Here is a 21,878-nt window from a genome sequence, read left to right as displayed (position 1 = left end):
TGTGAGCATCCTTTAAGTCCGAGTGCCCAGCCACCGGGAGCCGGCAGGGGCTGTTACTAACCCAGCAGGAAACCAGGCTCTGAGAGTGAAGTCCTCCAGCCCCTTCCCCGGGCCACACCAGGTCCCGGCTGCGACCCTGCCCAGCGCTCTGTGGCTGTCACTGTAATTCCTGCTCAGCACACACGGACGTAGTTTCTTAATACTTCCTGCCTCGCACGGCGCAGTGTGGCCGCTGCTGTTCAGGCAGGAAGAGGACAGAGCTGGTGTGAGTGTCCTGGGCCCGGTGGGCATATCCTGGTCACTGCAGGTGAGGAAGTTATGGTGGACATAGAGTTTAGCATTCTCCCTCGGGTTCCCGTTTTATTGATGACTTTCATGTCTTTTCTTTCTTTTGTTGTTTCGTTAATCCTCACCAGAGGATACTTTTCTGTAGGGTGCGGCTGTAGGGTTTAGCCTCAGACTGACCTATGGCAGGGCCACAAACAAGTCCCAGCTTGGAGGGCAGAGCCCTGCTAGCATAATTAAGCTTGACCTTAGAGCCCTCCCTTGCTCCTTCCTAGGTAGCTAATGGATGTGGAAGGTGCAGCAAGTGCTGCCAAAACAAGTGAAACTCGCAAGAATATTGTAAACATGTTGACCACTACCCTTGCTTTGCTTTGTGTGTTCTGACTAGAAAATAAAGACTCGGCCTGCAGGCTGTGGCGCTGTCTCTCCATCCGAGAAGAGCCCCAGCTTTATTCTCTTGTCTGCCTTCTTTAATCCTTCACCGCCCTCCTCAGGCTCACGGAACCTACCCATGCTGGACACGGCACACTTTTCCATTGATTCTTAGAGAGAGTGGGGCGGAGGGGGAGAGACAGAGAGAGAAACATTGTGATGTGAGAGGGACACATTGATTGGTTGCCTTCCACACACGCCCTGCCCCTCCCAAACCAGGGCTGGGGATCATGCCTGCAACCAAGGTAGGTGCCCTTGATGGGTTCGAACTTGGGTCCCTTCAGTCCATGGGCCAAGGATCTATCCACTGAGCAAAACTGGCCAGGGCTCATGGGTTTTCTGGGTGAAATTCCATTGCGTGATCGGTTGGGAACCTGCTCTGTCGTCACAGAGCAGCTCATGTCTGGCTGGCAGCGTTCTCAGGCCAGAGTCTGACCAGAGGAGTCACTGCCCCAGGCTCCGTGCCCCCTGCCCGCTGTCGGCTCTGTGCCAGGCGGGAGGGGGCTATTTTGCTTTTCTTTGTACCTTGGAGACATCGAGCAGCTTGTCATGACTTCAGAAATCTTGAAGGAAATGAAGGCTGAATGCCCAGACAGTAATTTTACCATTATCCCAGCGGGTCTGGTTCCCGCTTGATCCATTGTGATTTTAACAAGGAAGTTACAAGAGAAGAGCTTCCCACCGGGGCTCTGTGGACAGGTGGAGTAAAACACCTGTTCTCTGGCCGCTCATTTTGACAGCTGAGAAAACCCTTCAATGGCCATGAATAGATCCCTTTTAATCTGTATTTATCCAACATTAAAATTACGGGTTTAGTTGTGTTTATTTGCAATGGTAAAATCATTAGATTTTAAGACAGCCATTTAGTATTTCAAGATGATAGCAATGAAGGTTTTCCAAAGTGAAGTAAGAGTCTTGATTTTATAGTGCATCTTAAAATGGACTTATTATTATTTTTTAAATGTTTTTTTATTGATTTCAGAGAGGAAGGGAGAGGGAGAAAGAGATGGAAACATCAATGAGGAGAGAGAATCATCAATTGGCTGACTCCTGCATACCCCCTGCTGGGGATGGAGCCCACTACCTAGATATGTGCCCTTGACCAGAATCAAACCATGACCTCCAGGTTCATAGATCCATGCTCAACCACTGAGCCACGCTGGCCGGGCTAAAATGGACTTACTTTTTTTACATACTTAATATTTAATTATAAAGTTAGTGTGTAGTGTGGGTGTGGCCTACCAAAGGCCAATATTCTCTCGAGATGTTGGATCACATACAAACTTAAGTCAGTTTATTCCTATAAAGCAGTGGTTCTCAACCTGTGGGTCACGACCCCTTTGGGGGTCAAACAGCCCTTTCACAGGGGTCGTCGCTATGACCATCGGAAAACACATATATAATTACATATTGTTTTTGTGATTCATCACTATGCTTTAATTATGTTAAATTTGTAATAATGAAATTGGGGGTCACCACAATATGAAGAACTATTAAAGGGTCGCGGCATTAGGAAGGTTGAGAACCACTGCAAAGGATGGCCACTTATGTGTATGTAGTGTTTTACTTCTCCGAAACCTGATTTCAAAATAGGAAAGTGCAAGCAAGCTAAGCTTCCTCTCTGTGTCTGGGATCCCGTTGCACGTTGTTCCCTGTAGCAGACCTTGGGGCACCTGTGCCCACCTTCCTGCCCACTGTGCCCCTCTTCTGTGCAGCCATTTCCAGTAAGTGAGAAGCTGGTCCCTGCTGTGGCTTTAATTTGCATGACTAATGCCTCTAAGCATCTTTTCATATGCTAATTCATCACTTTTATGTCTTCTTCTGGGAAGTGTTTGTTCAAGGCTATTGCCCATTTTTATTGGGCTTTTTATCTTCCCAGCATTTACTTAGATACTCTGCATACACCTGTACTGCTAATTTTGTCCTTAGACTATTAATTAATTTTCTCAATGATTAGTTTTCATAATGATATTAATTTTCTTAACGATGCTATTTATGGCAAGGCATTTTTAATTTTGAACAAATCCAGGTTACCATTTCTTAGGAATTGCAGATGCTTAGCGTGTCCTGGGCATGGTCACGCGGCTTTCTTCCGGAAGCTTCCTGGTCTGCTGTCTCATGTTAGATCTGTGGTCTATGTCAGAAACATGGTGTGGATGGAGAACGTGAGACTGGGGATTGCTTTAGGTAGATATCCCGTTGGCAGTAACACCTATTAAAGACACTCCCCCTCCCTCCTCCCCAATGAATGGCCTTGGTGCCTTGGTTTAAAAACCTAAAACTACCCACCTAATAGTTGGGGTCTGTTTCTGAGCTCAGCTCCCTCCACGGATCCATCTGCAAGTTCAGCACTGAATTCTCAGTGTTACGCCTTTGACATTCTTTCTCTCCAGTGTGTGTTGCCTTGTCTGGCTCCTGTGTGGCTCCATGTAAATTTGAGAGTCATCTGGGTTTATCCAAGGGACCTGACTCTGTGAGGTAGTTCAGGGAGGATGGACGTCAACCCCGCTGAGTCTTCAGGCAGCGAGCGCTCTTCTTTCTCCTTTCCTCAGCTCGCCTGGAATTTCCGCAGCCACCTTCGTGGTTTTCCTGCTGGGTGTTGCACATCCCCTTAGATTTCTTCCTGATAGTTGATGTCTTTATGTGCCTTTGTAAGGATGGCTTCTTAAACGTTCACTTTCCAGTTTTTCATTGTTACATTTAGAAATACAGTTGATGTTAGGATATTGACCTTGTATTCTGCAACATTGCTAGTTCACACGATAATCCAAGTGGGTTTTTGCTTTTATAGGTTTTATGGGCTTTTCTTTTAAAAAAAAATATGATTTTTATTGACTTTTAGAGAGAGAGGAAGGGAGAGGGAGGGAGAGAGAGAGAAAGAGAAGCATTGATGTGAGAGAGAAACATAGATTGATTGCCTCCCACTGGCACCCTGACCGGGGCCAAACTCGCAACCTGGGTGTATGCCCTGACCAGCAATCGAACCGGCAACCTTTTGGTGCGAGGGACGTTGCTCAACCAACTGAGCCACACTAGCCAGGGCTGGGCTTTCCTTGTATACTGTCTGTAAAAATAATGAGCTTTATATATTTTTTCCCATCCAAATGCTTTCATTTTCTTTGCTTGCCTTATTGCATTGTCCACCAATGCCAGTGCAAGGATGTTCGGACAAGTGGACGCCTGTAATACAACACTAAAGGTTTTAAAAAAATGAACCATCTGCGATCCCACTTTAAGAAGCAAACACAGAGAAGTAAATGAAGCTCAAAATAAATGTAAGAAAGAAAACACACACAAAATAAGAGCACAAATAAGTGAAACAAATGAAAGGACAAGCAACAGGGGAAATAAAGTAAAATATTGTTTTCTTTAGAACCATAAGTAATGCTGCACAGGAGGAAAAGGTATAAAAGAGAGGCTCCGACATCAGGAATGAGAAGGGCAACACCAGCGCAGGTCCTAATCATAGTAAGGAAAGAGACTGTAATTTTTTTTTTTTTTTTTTTTTTTTTTTTTTTTTTTTTTTTTTGGCAGCTAGGGATGAAAACCCTGCGATTTGGGCCCCTTCCCTGGGCCCTTCCCAGGCATGTGGAAAATGCCACATGACCCGACCATCCACGTCGGTGCCTCCTGATTTCGGGATGGGGTTCTCCCAGTGTTCCAGCCTGCGGTGGATGGATCTGCTGAAGGGGCTTGTGGAGCGGAGCGGTCCACCCTGCAGGTCGGGGAAGGGAGCTTAGAGGACCCTGCAGGGCTCACAGGCACCGACCTTGACTCAGTGGGGGTCATGCCCTGGGAGAGGCCCCTTGTTATCTGCAACTTTTTACATTAATTCCCAGCAATGGGAACCTTGGGCTTCGCATCTGCTAGTTAGCTGCTGGGATTCACTTACTTATTTATGTTTTTTATTGATTCTTTAGCGAGAGGAAGAAAGAGGGAGAGAAACATCAATGAGCTAGAACATCAATGGTGAGAGAGAAGCATCGATTGGCTGCCTCCTGCACGCCCCCTACTGGGGATCGAGCAGCAAGCCCGGCGAACGGGTCACGTTTGAGTGCATGGGACGACCCTCAACCACCTGGGCCACACCGCCCAGGGCTGGATTTTACCTTATTGATGTCCCCTTTCCTGCACTTTTAACTTTCTCTCTGACATTTTATAACCAGACTTTGGTTAAGTGGTTGTTTAATATCTGCCCTTGCTGATGACTTGCTCAATCGAAATGTGGATTTTCCTATGCAGCCATTTCGGCTTTCTTTACCAGGGAGTTAATAAATAACCTTACCTTCACCTGATGCGGGTGTAAATGCTTTGCAGATCGGTAAGGATGTATCGAAACGTATTGTAATGGAAACGTGGGACATTTAAAAATAAATATGTCTTCTCTTTACATATAAAATGGCACATCCATACGTTAGACACTCACTGGTTCATTCAAGAAGCCTGCCCGCCATGTCTGCCCGTGCCAGCGCACATCCAGATTCCTCAAACCGCCTGTCTGTCGGGAACGAGTTTCATATTAAAACATCTAATCGTGGGCTTCTAGCAGCCACATCCATCCCTGGTGCAGGGTAAAACTTTTGGCTAAAATTCATGCTAGCATGTGGCCGAGTCCTTGGCTTTTGCCAATATTAGATAGGCCCTCTCCTGCGTTGAAGGGAAGGTGGCTGGGGAGGAGGGAGGGGGGTGACGTGGAGTAACCCCGGGTCTTGTGCGGCACTGAAAGGGGGGTGTGCGCTGGTTCCTGGGAGAGGCCCCGCTGTCCGGGTCTGAGCTGCCTGCTCGCACTATAATTCCTTCCTCACTCCGGGCAGCCTGTGATCGAATAAGCGATGCCGTGCAGCCAGACACACTCTAGTGCCATCGCATGGGAAGGCGGGACAGTGAGAGTCACAGCTTCTAACTGCTGGCGTCACTGGGACTAACTCTGTTTTAGTGAAGTGTCTTTGTTTTCTTCATCCTGGGAAACATGGGTACCCCCTGGATACGGTGTATCCATTCGCCCGAGACACCCGCCTTTGCATGGGGATGTCTCCACCTGGGTCCTCCCGGGGAGGGGACACAGGAGGCTGGGGGGTGGGGGGGGCGGTGTTATTGAGGTTGCTCTTGGCACAGTGAGAAGCTGCTGCTCACAGCCCCGAGGCCGCCTCTCCTCGGAAGGTCAAGGGTGCTCACTAGACTCTACAGGAATCGGTGATTAAGCTGAGAAAGAACATAAGCTTAAAATTGCGAATTTGAGCCCAGGAAATAAACACTTTGTGTTTCCAGGAGGGAGGTAGGATTTAAGGCTTTATTTGAATGTGCTTTTTAGAAACATGTCCTTTAAGACAAGAGGTATGTAGTAATACCTTTTCTTTTCTAAGTAGAAAAAAAAACATTAAGCAGCAGGGTTTGTGTTTCCCCCTTTTTTCTTTCACTTGGTACAAATTACAACTCAAGGCCAAAAATTAAATAATAATCCCATTAAAAAATGGGCAAAGGGTCTGAATAGACACTTATTCAAAGAGGACAGACAGATGGCCAAGAGACTTCTGAAAAGATGCTCAATGTCACTAATCATCAGAGAGATGCAGATTAAAACCGCTATGAGCCCTTGCTGGTTTGGCTCAGAGGTTGGCCCGCAGACTGAAGGTCCTTGGGTTCAATTCTGATCAAGGGCACGGACCTCAGTTGCAGGCTCAATCCCCGGCCCTGGTCGGGGGGCGGCGGGGGGTGCGTTCTGGAGGCATCCAGTCCATGTGTCTCTCTCACATTGATGTTTCTCTCTCTGTTCCTCCACCTCCCTTCCATTCTCTCTAAAAATCAATGGAAAACATATCCTCAGGTGAGGATCAACAAAAAACAAAAGCAAAAAACAGCCCCAGAACCACAAGCACAATCACCTCTCACTTACCAGAATGGCCATCATCAATAAATCAACAAACAGCAAGTGTTGGCGAGGATGTGAACAAAGGGGAGCCCGCTGTGAGGCTGGTGGCATGCAGATTGGTGCAGCCACTGTGGAAAACAGTATGGAATTCCCTCCAAAAGTTAGAAATGAAACTCCCGTCTTAAAAGTTTATCCGTGTTGCTGAAAGTATTACAGATGCCCCCCTTTGTGTTTTTTCCTATTAACCTCCCCCCCCCCACCTCCACCCAGCACCACCCCCCTCCCACTTCTGGGAATAGATCCTAAGAATCCCAAAACGCTAACCCAAAGAATATACACACCCCTGGGTCCATCGCAGTGTTATTCACAATAGCTTAGATCTGGAAACAGCCCAAGTGCCCATCAGTAGGCGAGTGGATTAAAACGCTGTGGGACATTGGCACTATGGAATACTATGCAGCTGTAAAAAAAGAAGGGTCTCTTAGCCTTTGGGACATCACGGAGGGACCTGGAGAGCATTCTGCTACGTGAAATAAGCCAGTCAGAGAAAGACAAGCACCATATAATTTCACTCGTGTGAAAGCTAATGAACAAAATAATAACAACGAAAAGAAACAGACTCATAGGTACAGAGAACAGACTGACGGCCGTCAGCGGGGAGGGAGTTGGGGGACTGAGTGAAAAGGGTGAAGAGATTAGAAAAAACAAGCACACCAAAAACTCAGAGGCACAGACTGCAGTGTGGTGACTACCAGAAGGAAAGGGGGTGAGAGGAGGTCGAAGAGGGTCAAAGGGGGATAAATAGTGATGGAAGGAGACCTGACTTGGGGCAGTAAACACATAATACAATGTATAGATGATGTAGGATTGTACCCCTGAAACCTACATAATTTTATTAACCAATGTCACCCCAATACATACAATAAAAAGGAAGATTTTAATTATAATGTGAGAAACAGGAATTTTGCTACAGAATAGATACAGTTTGAGGGCATTTTTAATAGGCTAATGTACGGTGACTGGTTTTTATCTCCGCCATAAAAAGAACTTTTTTCTGGTTTACATATAAATGATTAATGTAATTTCAATTTTCATCGATTAATGACATCGTTTCCGCCTTGCTTGTGGCTAGGTGAAGAGTTATTTTTTTCCCACCCTCGGAAAAGGGAGTGTAGTCTGGTCTGGCTTTGGCGCTGAGTTTCTCTGGGTCCATTTTAAGTAGGCATTATGTGTGCTATTGATTTTCTAAATTTTTTAAATGGCAAGGAAGAAGCCATGCAGATTAGCTGTCGCACTTGTGGCGGTTTATTGACGAGAACACGGGAAGCTTATTTGAAAGGCTCGGAGGGGTGAACGGAGTGTGTGCTCACACGCATGTACGGCTGGGGCATTTCTGAAGGTACAAGTCTGTGTGGTTTTCCCCTGGATTCCGGGGCTCCACCTCCCAGGAAAAAACTGCGACTGTGGGCTCGAGGAAGGTGAGCCGGAGGGGGGTGTGGACATGAGAGGAAGGAGAAGGAATAGCCCTGGGCGGAGGCAGATGGGTGTGGTGTTGGGGGGTAATGCTTGTGGCCACACTGCCAGGTGGTGACATCTTCCAGGGGGTGTGGGTGGGCGGCAGTGGGTGCTCTGGGCCCAGGAAGTCACCACAATGTTCCAGCCAAAGAGAAGGGCACCCAGTCGGACTCGGCTCTGAGAGTCCAGGCCCTGGAATCCCAGGAGCCCATGGGAAGGAACCAGTCAAGAGTATGAATCCCAGTCAAGGGCACATACCTGTGTTGCAGGTTTGATCCCTGGCCCAGGTCAGGGCACATGCAGGAGGCAACCAATCAATGTGTCTCTCTCACATCGAGGTTTCTCTCCCTCCACCCTCCCTCCCTTTCACTCTCTCTAAAAATCAATGAAAAGCCCAGCCAGTGTTTCTCAGTGGTTAGGCATCGATCTATGAACTAGGAGGTCACATGCCCAGGTTGCAGGCTCGATCCCCAGTAGGGGGCATGCAGGAGGCAGCCGATCAATGATTCTCTCTCATCATTAAAGTTTCTCTCTCTCTGTTTCTCTCTTTCCCTCTTCTTTTCTCCCTCTCTCTCTTTCCCTTCCCTTCTTCTCTGAAATCAAAAATATATCCTATATTATAAAAGCCTAATATGCTAAGTTTCAGGTCATCCTGTCATCTGTTCAACCAATCAAAGTGTAACATGATAATGATATGCTAAGGCCACTCAACTGCTCGCTATGACCTGCACTGACCACCAGGGGGCAGACGCTCCGATCGGTAGGGGTCTGGCCAATCAGGACTGAGTGAGATGGGCCGGACATGCCCTGTAACCCTCCCACCATCCTGCCCCAGCTGGTCAACCTCCTGGATCCCTCTCCAGCCCCGATTGTGCACCGGTGGGGTCCCTTGGCCTGGCCTATGCCCTCTTGCAATCTGGGCTGAGGGACCCCCCTCCCGAGTGCACAAATTTTGTGCACGAGGCCTCTAGTATTTTTAATAAAAGCCTTCCTGTGGGTGGGTGGGTGGTAGGGCTGGAAGCTCACCCCCAAGCTCAACTAGCACAGGAAACCCACTTCCTGTATTTCTATGACTCCATTCAGGCTGTTTTAATCGCAGACCCTCACCACCTCCCAGCCTTCCTGCTGTGGCTCCCAAGTCTCTGTGGAGCCAGAACTGAGAGATGGCAGCATGAGCAGTGATCAGAGGAGGGGACTCAGTCAGGGGACGGGACTCGGACAGAGGCCGGGTCTCGGTCATCGCCCTCCGGGCGTGTTTGCCCATGGGTCACTCCCTGCTGGTGCCATCCCAGCTTCTGTGGCCTGGGGTCTCCCTGGAAACTCCAGGTGACGGCTCTTCCATCCGCCCGCGGCTCCCAGCGCCCAGGCCCCAGGCCCGGAAACCTCTCCTCAGTGCCCAGCGATGCCCTCCCTCCCTGTGAGCCTGTTTCCAGTTGAGACCTTTGCTGCATCTTCTCAGCGGGGTTCGGAAGCACCTGCTGCTTTTGGCAGCGACTCCTTCAGGGACAGGCAAGGTGAACTCCATTCCGCCTCCACCTCCTGGTGAGGAGGAACCTCATAGCTCACCAGTGCGCCCGGAGGAGAGGAGGACGCAGCCCTGCAGCCTGAGAGGAGGACACAGCCCTGCCGTGGGGGTGGAACCGCCTGCAGGCGCTCGTGGGCTGGGCAGCGCTCGTGGGCTGGGCAGCGGGGCGAGAGTTGGAAGCGGAGCTGGTTCCTGAGAGCGCTGGGCCGCAGCAGAGTTCCTTGGGGAAGTTTTAAACCGACGGCAGTTTCTGGGCCTAAAGCCTGGAAACGGCGAGGCAGTGAGACCAGGGGGTCGATTGGCGTTTCTGTTTAGCTCCCCAGATGGTCTGATGCGGGGCCAACTGTGGCAACTCCAGCCCTAAATCAGATGTTCATGAATTCGGCACATACTGTGTGGAGCATCCGCCTCGGCCCCGCTCCGGGATGGGCTGTGGGCGGCCGGCGGGGAGCCTGCCGAAGTGGCCGGGCGGGAGGTGAGCACAGCAGGCTCAGCCTGATTTGAACAAGCCTCCAAAGAGGGTTTTGGCTCCTGTGGCTGGTTCTTTGTTCCTCTCCTGTCCCTGTAGGTTTAGAGAATGCAAACTCCCGCCTGTGGCCACATCTTGTCTAGTTTGGTTAGACCAGCCCTGTGTTATTTAAAAAACAACAACAGATGCTGCCCTAGCTGGTGTGACTCAGTGGTTAGAGCATTTAGAGCATTGGTTCTCAACCTTCCTAATGCCACCACCCTTTAATACAGTTCCTCATGTTGTGGTGACCCCCAATTTCATTGTTACAAATTGAACATAATTAAAGCATAGTGATTCATCACAAAAACAATATGTAATTATATATGTGTTTTCTGGTGGTCTTAGGTGACCCCTGTGAAAGGGTCATTCGACCCCCAAAGGGGTCGTGACCCACAGGTTGAGAACCGCTGATTTAGAGCATTGACCTGTGCACCGACCAGTCTGGCTTTTGTTCCCAGTCAATGGCACGTACCTGGGTTGCAGGCTCAATCCCTGGCCCCAGTTGGGGCACCTGCAGGAGGCAGCCAGTCGATGTGTCTCTCTCTCACATCGAGGTTTCTCTCTGTCTTCGCTTCCCTTCCACACTCTGTACAAATCAATGGAAAAAATATCCTAGGGTGACGAGAAAAAAAAAAAATGAGTTGCCAACATGAAAACCAAAAAGACAAGTGAGCAAAGTTGCCTGAATCCCAGAGGCTGCTTCCCTTTGTTCTGGTGGCCCGGGACCCTCCAGGCTCCCCCACCTGCCACTTCTCACAAACGTATACTGTCTGCCGGTTCTTAATGTCCTCATATTCCAAGAGCATTTGGAAAACTGGATGTGTGTTTGTGGAGACTATCCCTTGTCTTTGTTTTTCTTTTCTTTTAAAAAAATATATTTTTATTGAGGTCAGAGAGGAAGGGAGAGGGAGAGAGTGAGAAACATCAATGATGAGAGAGAATCATGGATCAGCTGCCTCCTGCACACCCCCTACTGGGGATCAAACCCACAACCTGGGCATGTGCCTTGACCGGGAATTGAACCGTGACCTCCTGGTTCATGGTTCGATGCTCAACCACTGAGCCATGCCAGCTGGCCGGGCTGTGTTTGTTTTTCTGAAATGTGGAGGCTGGTGGCCGGACCGTGTTTTGATTCCACAGAAGGAAACGTACGTGTGTGTGTGTGTGTGTGTGTGTGTGTGTGTGTGTTAGGATGTGCATGTAGCAGTACTTTATCCGGAGGGTCCGGAGAAGCAGGGAAGCGGATCTGAACCCTGGACACACCAGCATCTCAGAGTCTGTTCCAGTGCACGTTTGTCGTCGCTACTCGCTGGGCGGAGTCCGAGGCCTGAGAAGCAGCGCTGCTGTTCAGAGCTGGGCCTGCCTCTCCCCACGGCTCACCCCCCAAACCCCTAAATCTGCAGGTGGCTTTTGGGTAAATGCCGTCCGTCTCCTGAGTCCCCCCGACTGTGGGGAGACCAGGCAGTCCTGAACGTGTGTGAACTGAGATGTGAGGACTCTGCCTTGCCCCTCACAGTCTTCCTTGAAGTCTAAACTTTTCCCGCTGGTACTTGCAAATGCTTTCCTCGCCTCTCCTATGGGCAGGCTTAGAAAAATGTTGCTCTTAGGGCCCTCAGGGCAGCCGTTGGGCTCCTGTGACCCGAGCAGCCTGTGGACAGCGCCCAGCGAATCTCCATCCGGGCAGAGTCTTTGGGACCCACAGAACTTGGGCTGCAAAGCGTGGGTCTTAGGTGTGAGCTCCCAGGGGACGAATGAGAATTCCCCACTAAGTAGAATGCAGCACTTTCCACATCACTTTCCTCCTGCCCCCGTCACCCTTCCCGCAAGGAAGGGATTCACACTGATCCCTGATTGGACACAAGGCTGCAGTGTCTCTCATACGCTCTGTTGCACATTCGTCCAGGGCCACAGGGTGGTCAGTTATACGGTTCAGACTTCTTTACGCGGGAAAATGCATTTGGTCAGACGCTTCCGGGCGGATGGGGTCCAGGTTGCAGGCGTATGTGGTTTGGTCCGCACACGTGTTCTGAAGTTGTGGTTTAAGTGGGTTGCTTGCTAATGTGGGAAAACGGGACATCTCCTGTAAAAACTCTGCGTGTCCGGGTCGTCTTAAAACTCGAGCGTCTGGAAGCCCCGGGTTCACAGTGCTCCGAGGGGGCCGCCCTCATCCCCTCCCTGGGGGATGGGATCTGTGCCCTGTTCCCCATTATTCCTTGCAGGCTGGCAGTTTGAGCCCCCATCCCTGTGCGCTAGGGGTTTCTTCTGAACCATTGCTTGTTTGCAGGAAAACAGTCAGAGCTGTGCCCCTGTGTGTGTGGGGAACTGGGGGGGGGGGGTTGGGGGGGGGGAGAGGATCTGTCTCCTCCACTGAAACCCATACGGTGGGGATAAATTCACAGTTTGCCTCCATTTAGATTCACGCCTCTGTGTTGATAGAGCGGATGTGTTGTACACCTAGAAGCAGCCCCTAATAGGTGTGAATTCCAAGCTTATAACTGTTCATAGCCGTGATTAGCATTCCCAAAGGTGTCAGAACCACTCCATTCATTGTGATAAAACACAACTTTACAAAACACACAGTTAAGCAGAGCAAGTGTTGGGCGCAGCTGGTGTCTCTTTAAAATGAGTTGGAGACCTGCCTTTAAGTGCCTCCTTCATTGAAGTCTTATTTATCACCAGCCAGGTGCCCATCATACTTAATTTCTGCATAGCAGTCGTGGCAACTGGCCTGTCTCCGTCCAGGGAGCCGGCTCATCAGACAATCACAGTCCTCCTTACATTAAAGCACCTGTGCACACACTCCCCCGCTCTGCAGGTGTGAAACTGAGGGCTGAGGGCAGCGGTTCTCAACCTGTGGGTCGCAACCCCTTTGGAGGTTGAACAACCCTTTCACAGGGGTCACCTAAGACGATCAGAAAACACATATATAATTACATATTGTTTTTGTGATTAACCACTATGCTTTAATTATGTTCAATTTGTAACAATGAAATTGGGGGTCACCACAACATGAGGAACTGTATTAAAGGGCCACGGCGTTAGGAAGGTTGAGAACCACTGGCTGAGGGCAAAGGAAGTTTAAGGAACAAGTAACTTGCCCAAGGTTATACAACGGTGTGGGAGCACATATGTATCTATGCCACATACACGTGTACACACATGTACATATACGCCATGTTTAACCACAATTTATTCCGCCTCCCATGGTTTCTGTACTATTTTTTTTTTTAGAGTAGAAGTTACTTTTTGTTCTAATCCTCCCTGGGATATGCATTTTTATTGATTTTTAGAGGGAGAAAGGGGGGGGGGGGAGAGAGAGAGGGAGAGAGAGAGACATAGATCTGAGAGAGATGCTTGCAAAACAGTGGGCCCTGGTGGTGCGGACGTGGGAGCGCTGTAAATGCAAGAATGGCGTTTGTTTCTCCAGCGTCGAGGCTGGAGGTGACTGTGGCTCTGAGGCATGCGCGAAGCCATCCTTCCGCACGAGCCTCTGTCCTGTTTGCCTCTGAAGAGGAGATCGCATCAGGTGCCTGTGAGTCTGATGGAAACAGAGCCACACTCAACCGAACGGCCGAGCCGAACTTCCCCGGACAGGAAGTGGCCCCGCGCGCTGGCCACGGCGGCGCTCAGCGTTGTCCACAGACGTTTAATATTACAAACGCGTATCAATATTTCACGACCTATTACCTTCGCGGCATCTCATAATGCATGTGACGACAGCCGCAAATGGTCTCTGAGAGCAAAGCGCAGGAACTACTCTCCAGCCTTTTTTGGTTTGGGGTCCCAGGCCTGGCAGTTCTGGGCCCTCAGCTGACTCACATTAAGAAGAGACAGGACGGTGGTCAATACGCACTGACTGGGGAGCTATTTAAAGACGCCCTGAGCAACGCGGGGTGAATATCGTGCCCTTTTGCCCCCAGATGCAGCTGTCTGTCAGCAGAGGAGATTCTGAAGGGTGCCGTCTAGTTTTCCTTTGATGTGAGACGTCCCCGTGAACACGGGGCGAGCAGATGGCGTTTGGTTTGGGTTTGTCTTGCTCTGTGGCTTCCTTCGTCATTACTTGGGCTCGGTGGGCTCGGGAGCGGGCCGCGTCCCCTCACTCTGCGATGGTTCTTGGCAGCGCGGAGACACACCAGGTGCTGATCGGATTCATCGCCTTCGTTATTTATCACGTCAGTGCCCTACTTAGCGTTGACGAAAGGAGCAACGTAATTTTTAAATGGAATATTCCCAAATGAGATACTTTTTATCTTCAAACTTTATTATAGAGTGTATGCCCGTGCTCTCGCCTCTATGACAATATTAGAATATCCGTATTTCCTCTCTTATATCAGACAGTTTGCCTACTATTTTCTAGCCTGGGAGTCTGTGAATTCGAAGGGAAAGATAAAGTGGGTGTGTCTGGAAAATGTGTTTTCTTTTTATCCTTTTACGCCTGGTACAGATATAATGCGTCTGATTTGAATGCCCGCCCCTTGCGAATCTGATCGTGTCAACTCCTGGTTCCAAATGCGATGACTTTTCCCGGGCTTTGCCCCAAGACCAGCATCCTTAGTCCGACATCTGAGTCTCCCCCCCACATTGTACACCTGCAGCCTCATTTCCTTCACACACACCTTCGCCATCGGCAGCCTCTCCTGTGGGCCTTCCTCTGCTCTTGCCGCAAGCCGTCAGCACCTAAGTCACTTTGCTGAAATATTGACCTATAGGTAGGTCGTGGGCACGGACCAGTCAGAGAGCAGGACTCTGGAACTCCTGCTAGCCAGGCATTCGCCCTGAGGTGGTAGATCGAGGGGCAGGGGTGGGGGCTGAGCAGCCCAGGAGGGGAGAGGAGGTGGCCAGCCTGAGTCCAGTTCAGGGCGACACCTGGTCTGTGTCCACACCTGAAAGGGTGCTCCCCCTCTCCCCTCAGCACACACATCACACGTCGGTTATGCATCTCTGCCTTCCCACCATCTACTCGCCTCCTCAGAGGAGCCCCTGACCTTCCCGGGGGGGCCTGCCCCTGCCCCCAAGGCTCCATGGAAACCTCTCCCTGTCACTGTCCCTGCCGGTGGCCAGTTCACGGCGACTTGGCACTGACGTGGGTCGTGTGCCTCTCCCCCTCGTTCATAGACTCCACTCGGGCGGGGCTGGTCCGTGACCCGACACCCCCTACCCCACCACCTTCCAGGATGACAACCTGACACCTCATTGCAGCTGCTCAATAAGTATGTATTGATCACATGGATTTTCAAAAAGACTTGAGAACGTCTTCAAATACATTTACACCTTTAAAGTTAACACACACATGGAGCCTGGGGCACATTGTTGGGAAGATAACAGTGTTAAGTTACCATCCTCTTAATAACGTCTTACATTTTTTTCTGAATTATTTTCAAGTTCATGCCTAAATAAATATTGCTTTTCTATTGTGTGTGTGCATGTGCGTAGGTGTCTGTGTGTGTATGGACGCATGTGTGTGTGCATCTGCACGTGTGCACATGCATGCGCACCTGTGTCCATTGTGCGTGTGTGAGCTCATGATTTCTGGACTACAGCTTCCTCACAGACATGATCAGAAGGAGGGTGTGGTGGTTATGGATTGTCAGTTATCAGCTTAATCCAGAATGATTTGGGTCAGCATTCGGGTTTATAATTGGAAATAATTGTGGGCACGGACGGTGTCGCTGACTGGGCAGAAATAGAGGAAGGCAGGTGGGTCTGAAAGCCTCCGGGCCACGGAGGAGGCGCCAGCCAGGGCGGAGGCCTGGGAACCCAGGGCTGAGTGAGTGAGGTGGAGAGGGCGCCCCCACCCCACCCCGTGTACTGGGATCGCTCGGTCATCTCGGCGTCGGTCTCTGGGACAGACGCCATGCATGTGGCTCCCAAAGCTGTTTCTAGTGCGTCCTGGGGCAGAGGCAGCCGCGCCCCTCTCACTCCCTGCCCCCTCCTTACCTGAGCTCACTGCTGGGCTGGGGAGCCATGTCGCTGCCCAGCGAGCAGCGGGACATGCTGGGCAGTGACGCCCCGCGAACGGCCTCCACATGGTGACTAGTGGGAAGTGGTGTGTGGAGCCCCCGGCCCTGCCCCCATGACAGGGATTATGCGAGAGCTCGGGACAGCCGTGGGTGACTCCGGGTTAAGCTGGGGTCACACCCAGTTTGGTGGCTTGTCTCACCCATATCGGCTGCCTCCCTCCCCCTCGCACCCCCGACTGCTTTTGTCCTTCACCTGCCGGGCAAACGGCGGCACGTGAATTCATTTCGCAGCATTTGCAGCTGTGTGCCGTGTATGTGTGAGCGTGCCCTTTGCAGTGGTGGATGGCATCATGCCCTTTGCAGTGGTGGATGGTGTCATGCCCTTTGCAGTGGTGGATGGCGAGCGTGCCCTTTGCAGTGGTGGATGGCGTCATGCCCTTTGCAGTGGTGGATGGCGTCATGCCCTTTGCAGTGGTGGATGGCGAGTGTGCCCTTTGCAGTGGTGGATGATGAGCGTGCCCTTTGCAGTGGTGGATGGTGAGCGTGCCCTTTGCAGTGGTGGATGGTGTCCATGCCCTTTGCAGTGGTGGATGGTGATCATGCCCTTTTCAATGGTGGATGGCATCATGCCCTTTGCAGTGGTGGATGGTGTCATGCCCTTTGCAGTGGTGGATGGCGAGTGATGCCCTTTGCAGTGGTGGATGGTGAGCGTGCCCTTTGCAGTGGTGGATGGTGAGCGTGCCCTTTGCAGTGGTGGATGGTATCATGCCCTTTGCAGTGGTGGATGGTGTCATGCCCTTTTCAATGGTGGATGGCATCATGCCCTTTGCAGTGGTGGATGGTGTCATGCCCTTGCAGTGGTGGATGGTGTCCGTGCCCTTTGCAGTGCTGGATGGCATCATGCCCTTTGCAGTGGTGGATGGTGTCATGCCCTTTGTAGTGGTGGATGGCGAGCGTGCCCTTGCAGTGGTGGATGGCGAGTGTGCCCTTTGCAGTGGTGGATGGCATCATGCCCTTTGCAGTGGTGGATGGTGTCATGCCCTTTGCAGTGGTGGATGGCGAGCATGCCCTTTGCAGTGGTGGATGGTGTCATGCCCTTTGCAGTGGTGGATGGTGTCATGCCCTTTGCAGTGGTGGATGGCGAGCGTGCCCTTTGCAGTGGTGGATGGTGAGCGTGCCCTTTGCAGTGGTGGATGGCGAGCGTGCCCTTTGCAGTGGTGGATGGTGAGCGTGCCCTTTGCAGTGGTGGATGGTGTCATGCCCTTTGCAGTGGTGGATGGCATCATGCCCTTTGCAGTGCTGGATGGCGAGTGTCCCCTTTGCAGTGCTGGATGGTGAGGAATGGCCACAGATCCAATTCCTGGGACAGTGGTTGTCAACTGCATGTTGGTGGTTCCAGGTTCTCAGGGGCAGAGTCAGTGCTGCCAAATCTGCATCCACTCCACCGTCCCAGCCCCAGCGCCGCCTCCCACCAACATTAGGTCGCAGCATCGCCATGGGAACGGCGGGCCTCGTCTATCAGTGTAAGAACATGACTTGGGCGTTGTGGTATTTTCACTTTTGTAATGGTTGGGACACAGTTTAGATTGATGACATCGCTCACTTGCCAGATCCCACATTAAGCTGGGATTCCTCTCTCTGGCTCAGCAACAGTGAATTCGGCCCAGGCCCAGCCGCTGCCCACGCTCAGTGCGTCCTCCCACCAGCATGGGCCGCGGTCAGCCCTCAGAACAGCGCCCCAGGTCTTAGGTGTGCGCCATTCGGCTTGACCATTGGGCTTGACCTCTCACTGCACAGGTTAACGAGTGTTTGTTGGCTGCTGACCATGACGCAGGATCTTCACATAATTATTTCCTCTCTACCAGCCCATTTCGGTTGAGGAAAATTAAAGAAGATAAACAAGAAAATCGTTTCACTTGCAAGACTCTCAGGCTCGGTAGTTCCCACCACGAGCATTTTGGGTCTGTGCTGGGCAGCACGCTCTCTGCACTTGTCCTGAACGCGCCGCCCTGGAGGCGAGCCTCGGTCCTGCCGTTTATAATTGAGGCTCCTCGTCATGGACTCGGGGGCCCAGATTACCGGTGCTGTGAGGTGTCTGGTCCCGTGACCCTCGTAGTCTTAGCTGCATGTCATCATTGGAGAAAATGAGAAAAGTTGGAATGCCAGGGTTATAAGTGCTGTAATTATTATCTCGCCAATGTTTTAACACTTAACATTAATGTTTAATGTTCTTAGTGTTGAACAGTTCTGATTTTATGAGGCCACTTCCATCTGCCTCTCAGTTACATAGAGTGTGTTTTTTTAATGTCTCTACATTTCATACATCTTCTCTTTTGCATCCAAAAAGATGCATTTCCTTTTGAGTGGCATACAGTTTTAGGAGAATAAGGAAATGTATTTTTAAGGGCAACTCATTTTTTTCAAGCCTAACTTCTTTGTGTATATATTTTACAGATTAAGGGTTTACCTGAAGACAAACTACCCTGTTCATCAGAGACTGGACCAGAGTTCCTCCCTGTGGGCAATTAAAGATGCTGTTGTCATGGAAACAGCTGGTCCTGCTGTCATTCATTGGCTGCCTTGGAGGTAAAACTAAGCTGTCTTTTCCAAGTTGAGGTTACAAATATACTTGAGTCATATATTCAATAATTTTTAAACTGTGGAGTAATACTCCTCCAGCAGCAAGGAAGAACAGGTTTTTTTTGTTGTTGTTTTGTTTTCAGAAGGAAAATTCAAACACTCTCTTCTGACTGTCAGATTCTCATTTCAGCCCCTAATTTTGGCCCAATGTTTTATGCCTTCTTACGTCATAAGTTTCCTTTAGCTGACGAATGCAACAGTTAATCAGAATTTGCGAATATTAGTTCATGAATATTTTTTTCCAAATGGGGCTAAAATTACAGTCTCTAGTGTAATGGGCGAATATGAATTTTAAAAAACACCGGTATTTTTATATCTCATCTTGAAAACGACAGTTTTCCTTTTAGCAGGTAAATTATTTCAGGGAGCAAAAATAAACATGGGCTTTTTATTTGTTAATTTGGAAAATTTGAAGTTCAGAATAAAACAGAAAGAAAAGGAATAATTTCTCAGACATCTACCATACAAAACAGCTCTTATAGATCACTTGATATATTTCTTTTGTTCGTTTTGTTTTGTTTTCTGAAAGAATGAATGAGTAAGAGAAGATTTTAAAAAATTAGTATATGTATAACGCATAGGTTTTTCAAAATGTTTATTATTCTCCTTATTGTGAAAATTCTCCAGCGCCTATAAAGTTGAAAGAATAGTATAATGAACGCCCACACATGCACCACTTAGATGGACCTGCTGGGCCGTTCCACTGTATTTGTTCTATTTGTGAACATACGTGGATGTATTTTTTCTGTTGATTGACCCATTGACCAGCTCAACCCTTTGAAAGTAAGTTACAAAGTCATCGCCTCTCACCTCTGAAAATTTCAGCACCCATCTCCTGAGAAGACCAATTTTCTCCATAAACACGATTTCCTGGTGAAAAGGGAGCTGACCCCACGCTGCCCGGTTTCCTGCCTAGACGAGGGCATCGCTGTGTAATGAGGACAAATGTGTCGTCCGGTAAAACACATGTTACCGGAAGTAGACTTTTGAACCCTTATTTCAAGCTTTAAGCTTTAAATATCCTTCAATTATTTAAATGAAACCAAAACCTCCAACTTTTACGTTAAAGTTTTTTTTTTAAACATGTTTCTCCCTGTGACACCTCAGTTTTGTTCCTAAAACAACTATTCATCTAACCCATAGGGGGGGAGGAGTAATTATTTCCAGATTTCTGCCTATTTAAGTGATCTTTGGAGAAAATGCAATGTAGATATCAAACAATTGTTCTTCTTGGATTATATTCTTCATGTACAAAGTCGCCATTGAGTTCTGTTGGCCATTGAGTTCTGTTGGAGGAGGAGGAAGATGAAAGTGAAGGCACCACAGTGATGATATTATTCACAACTCAATTTTTATAGAACAACCTCAAAATTTCCCAGTTAATTGGAAATAGGAAGATATACTCAGGAAGGGGAGATATCGCTAAAGAGAAAGCTCAGTCCCTACAGCTTTAAAGCTGAGTTGTAATTTTATACAATGTGCAACTTGAATTAATCTAAGCATTTTTTTTGAGAAATCTTGTATATGTTTATGAATGAATTTATGAATAAGCAGTGTCCATTTTACTAAAATATTAAGACTTTATTAGAAAATTGAAAGATCAACTTGATTCTCGGGATATGTTGCTAAAAAAGCTGCAAGGGTTGGTAAGGGCAACATGGATTAATATGATACATTATGTACAGGGTACCAATGTATTTTTTTCCCCATTTTAAAAAGATTTTGGTAAAGGTCCTTACAGAGCAACCTCCAGACTCCAGACCCCGCTGCCGGGGAGCCCGTTATGTGGTGGGTCCCAGCCAGCCCGTGGCAGGTGGCACTGGCTTCCACCTCCGGCTCTGAGACCAGGTGATGGGCAGTAGCTTGTCCAACACCCCGGCGGCGCCTATGTGGTCAGCCCGGGGCTTCTCGGGGCAGAGGAAAGTCGCTGGGACGCAGCGTTTACCACCCCCCACTCACCCTGGCCACCCTCGCTCTCCCGCCCACAGGTGAGCTGCTCTTACATGGCCCCGTGTTCATCAGCGAGCCCAGCGACAGCATGGTCCCCGTCGGTGCTGAGGACAAGAGAGTCACTTTCAAGTGCGAAGCAAGAGGCAACCCTTCCCCTCAGTACAGGTAGGGTGCAAAATCTGAAACGCACCTTAAGAATGATGTGGCCCCTGGCCAGTGTTGCTCAGTGCTTAGAGCATTGGCCTGTGGACCGAAAGGTCTCAGGTATGATTCCGGTCAAGGACACGGACCGTGGTTGCAGGCTCCATCCCTGGCCTCAGTTGGGGTGCGTGCAAGAGGCAATGAATCAATGTGTCTCTGTCACATCGATGTTTCTCTCTCTCTCTCTCTCTCTCTCTCTCTCTCTCTCTCTCTCTCCCTCTCCCCCTCCCTCCCTCCCTCCCCCCTTCCATTTCTCTCTTTCTGTCCTGCAGTCCTCTCTTCCCTCCATTCTCTCTAAAAAATCAATGGGAAAATATCCTTAGGTGAGAATAAACAAAACAAAAAAATGATGCAGCGACTGAATTTTTGGAGGCCGTGTGTTTACGGCGGGAAGAAACGCGTGCAGCTGTGGTTGCACCTGGGGTTCAGCAGACCTGAGTGTGAACACTGGGCCCAGCACACAGAGCCTCCTTCCCCTCCAGCCCGGGGGCGGGAGGGGGGTTCTGGCGTGAAGAGAAACGCTGCAGAACCCCCCACATGCGCAGTGGCTTCCTACTGACCCACAGTGCAATTTACAGTGCGTGCTGGACTGAGGCACCCACGGCGGCATCCTGGGGATGGAATTCAGTGTCTAAGGATGTGGCCCATGTACACACGGGAATACGACTCAGCCACAAGAAAGGAAGAAATACGGCCATTTGCAACACCGTGGACGGACCTTGAGAAGATCATGCTAAGTGAAATAAGTCAGTCAGGAAAAGCTAAGAACCATATGATTTCGCTCACGTGGGCTATAAGACTGAAACTTGTGGACACAAACAGCAGAGTGGTGGTTGCCAGAGGGAAGGGGGTGGGAGGGTCAGGGGACCCTAATATGAGGTGACAGGAGACAATTTGACTCTGGGAGGTGGGCACACGGTGCAAAATACGGATCTTGTAACATAGAAACCCACATCTGAAGCCTGTATGTTCATGTTGACCAATGTCACC

General features: G+C 49.7%; 1 protein-coding gene across 2 annotated transcripts in view; it reads left to right on the top strand.

Moving 5' to 3' along the window:
• LOC118668394 (contactin-3-like) overlaps positions 1–21,878 on the top strand; it is a 120,480-nt gene that overhangs the window by 16,539 nt on the left and 82,063 nt on the right. For both annotated transcript variants that reach the window (XM_036333330.1, XM_036333329.1), the window contains exons 2-3: positions 18,552–18,683; positions 20,726–20,852. In XM_036333330.1, the coding sequence (XP_036189223.1) occupies positions 18,629–18,683; positions 20,726–20,852 (182 nt within the window). In that variant the 5' untranslated portion in view covers positions 18,552–18,628. The remainder of the gene's footprint in view (positions 1–18,551; positions 18,684–20,725; positions 20,853–21,878) is intronic.

This window comes from Myotis myotis, unplaced genomic scaffold (genome assembly GCF_014108235.1).
Source record: "Myotis myotis isolate mMyoMyo1 unplaced genomic scaffold, mMyoMyo1.p scaffold_m19_p_13, whole genome shotgun sequence".
Taxonomy (NCBI): domain Eukaryota; kingdom Metazoa; phylum Chordata; class Mammalia; order Chiroptera; family Vespertilionidae; genus Myotis; species Myotis myotis.
The sequence above is the reverse complement of the archived record's forward strand: the minus strand, read 5'-3'. Positions and strand labels throughout refer to the sequence as shown.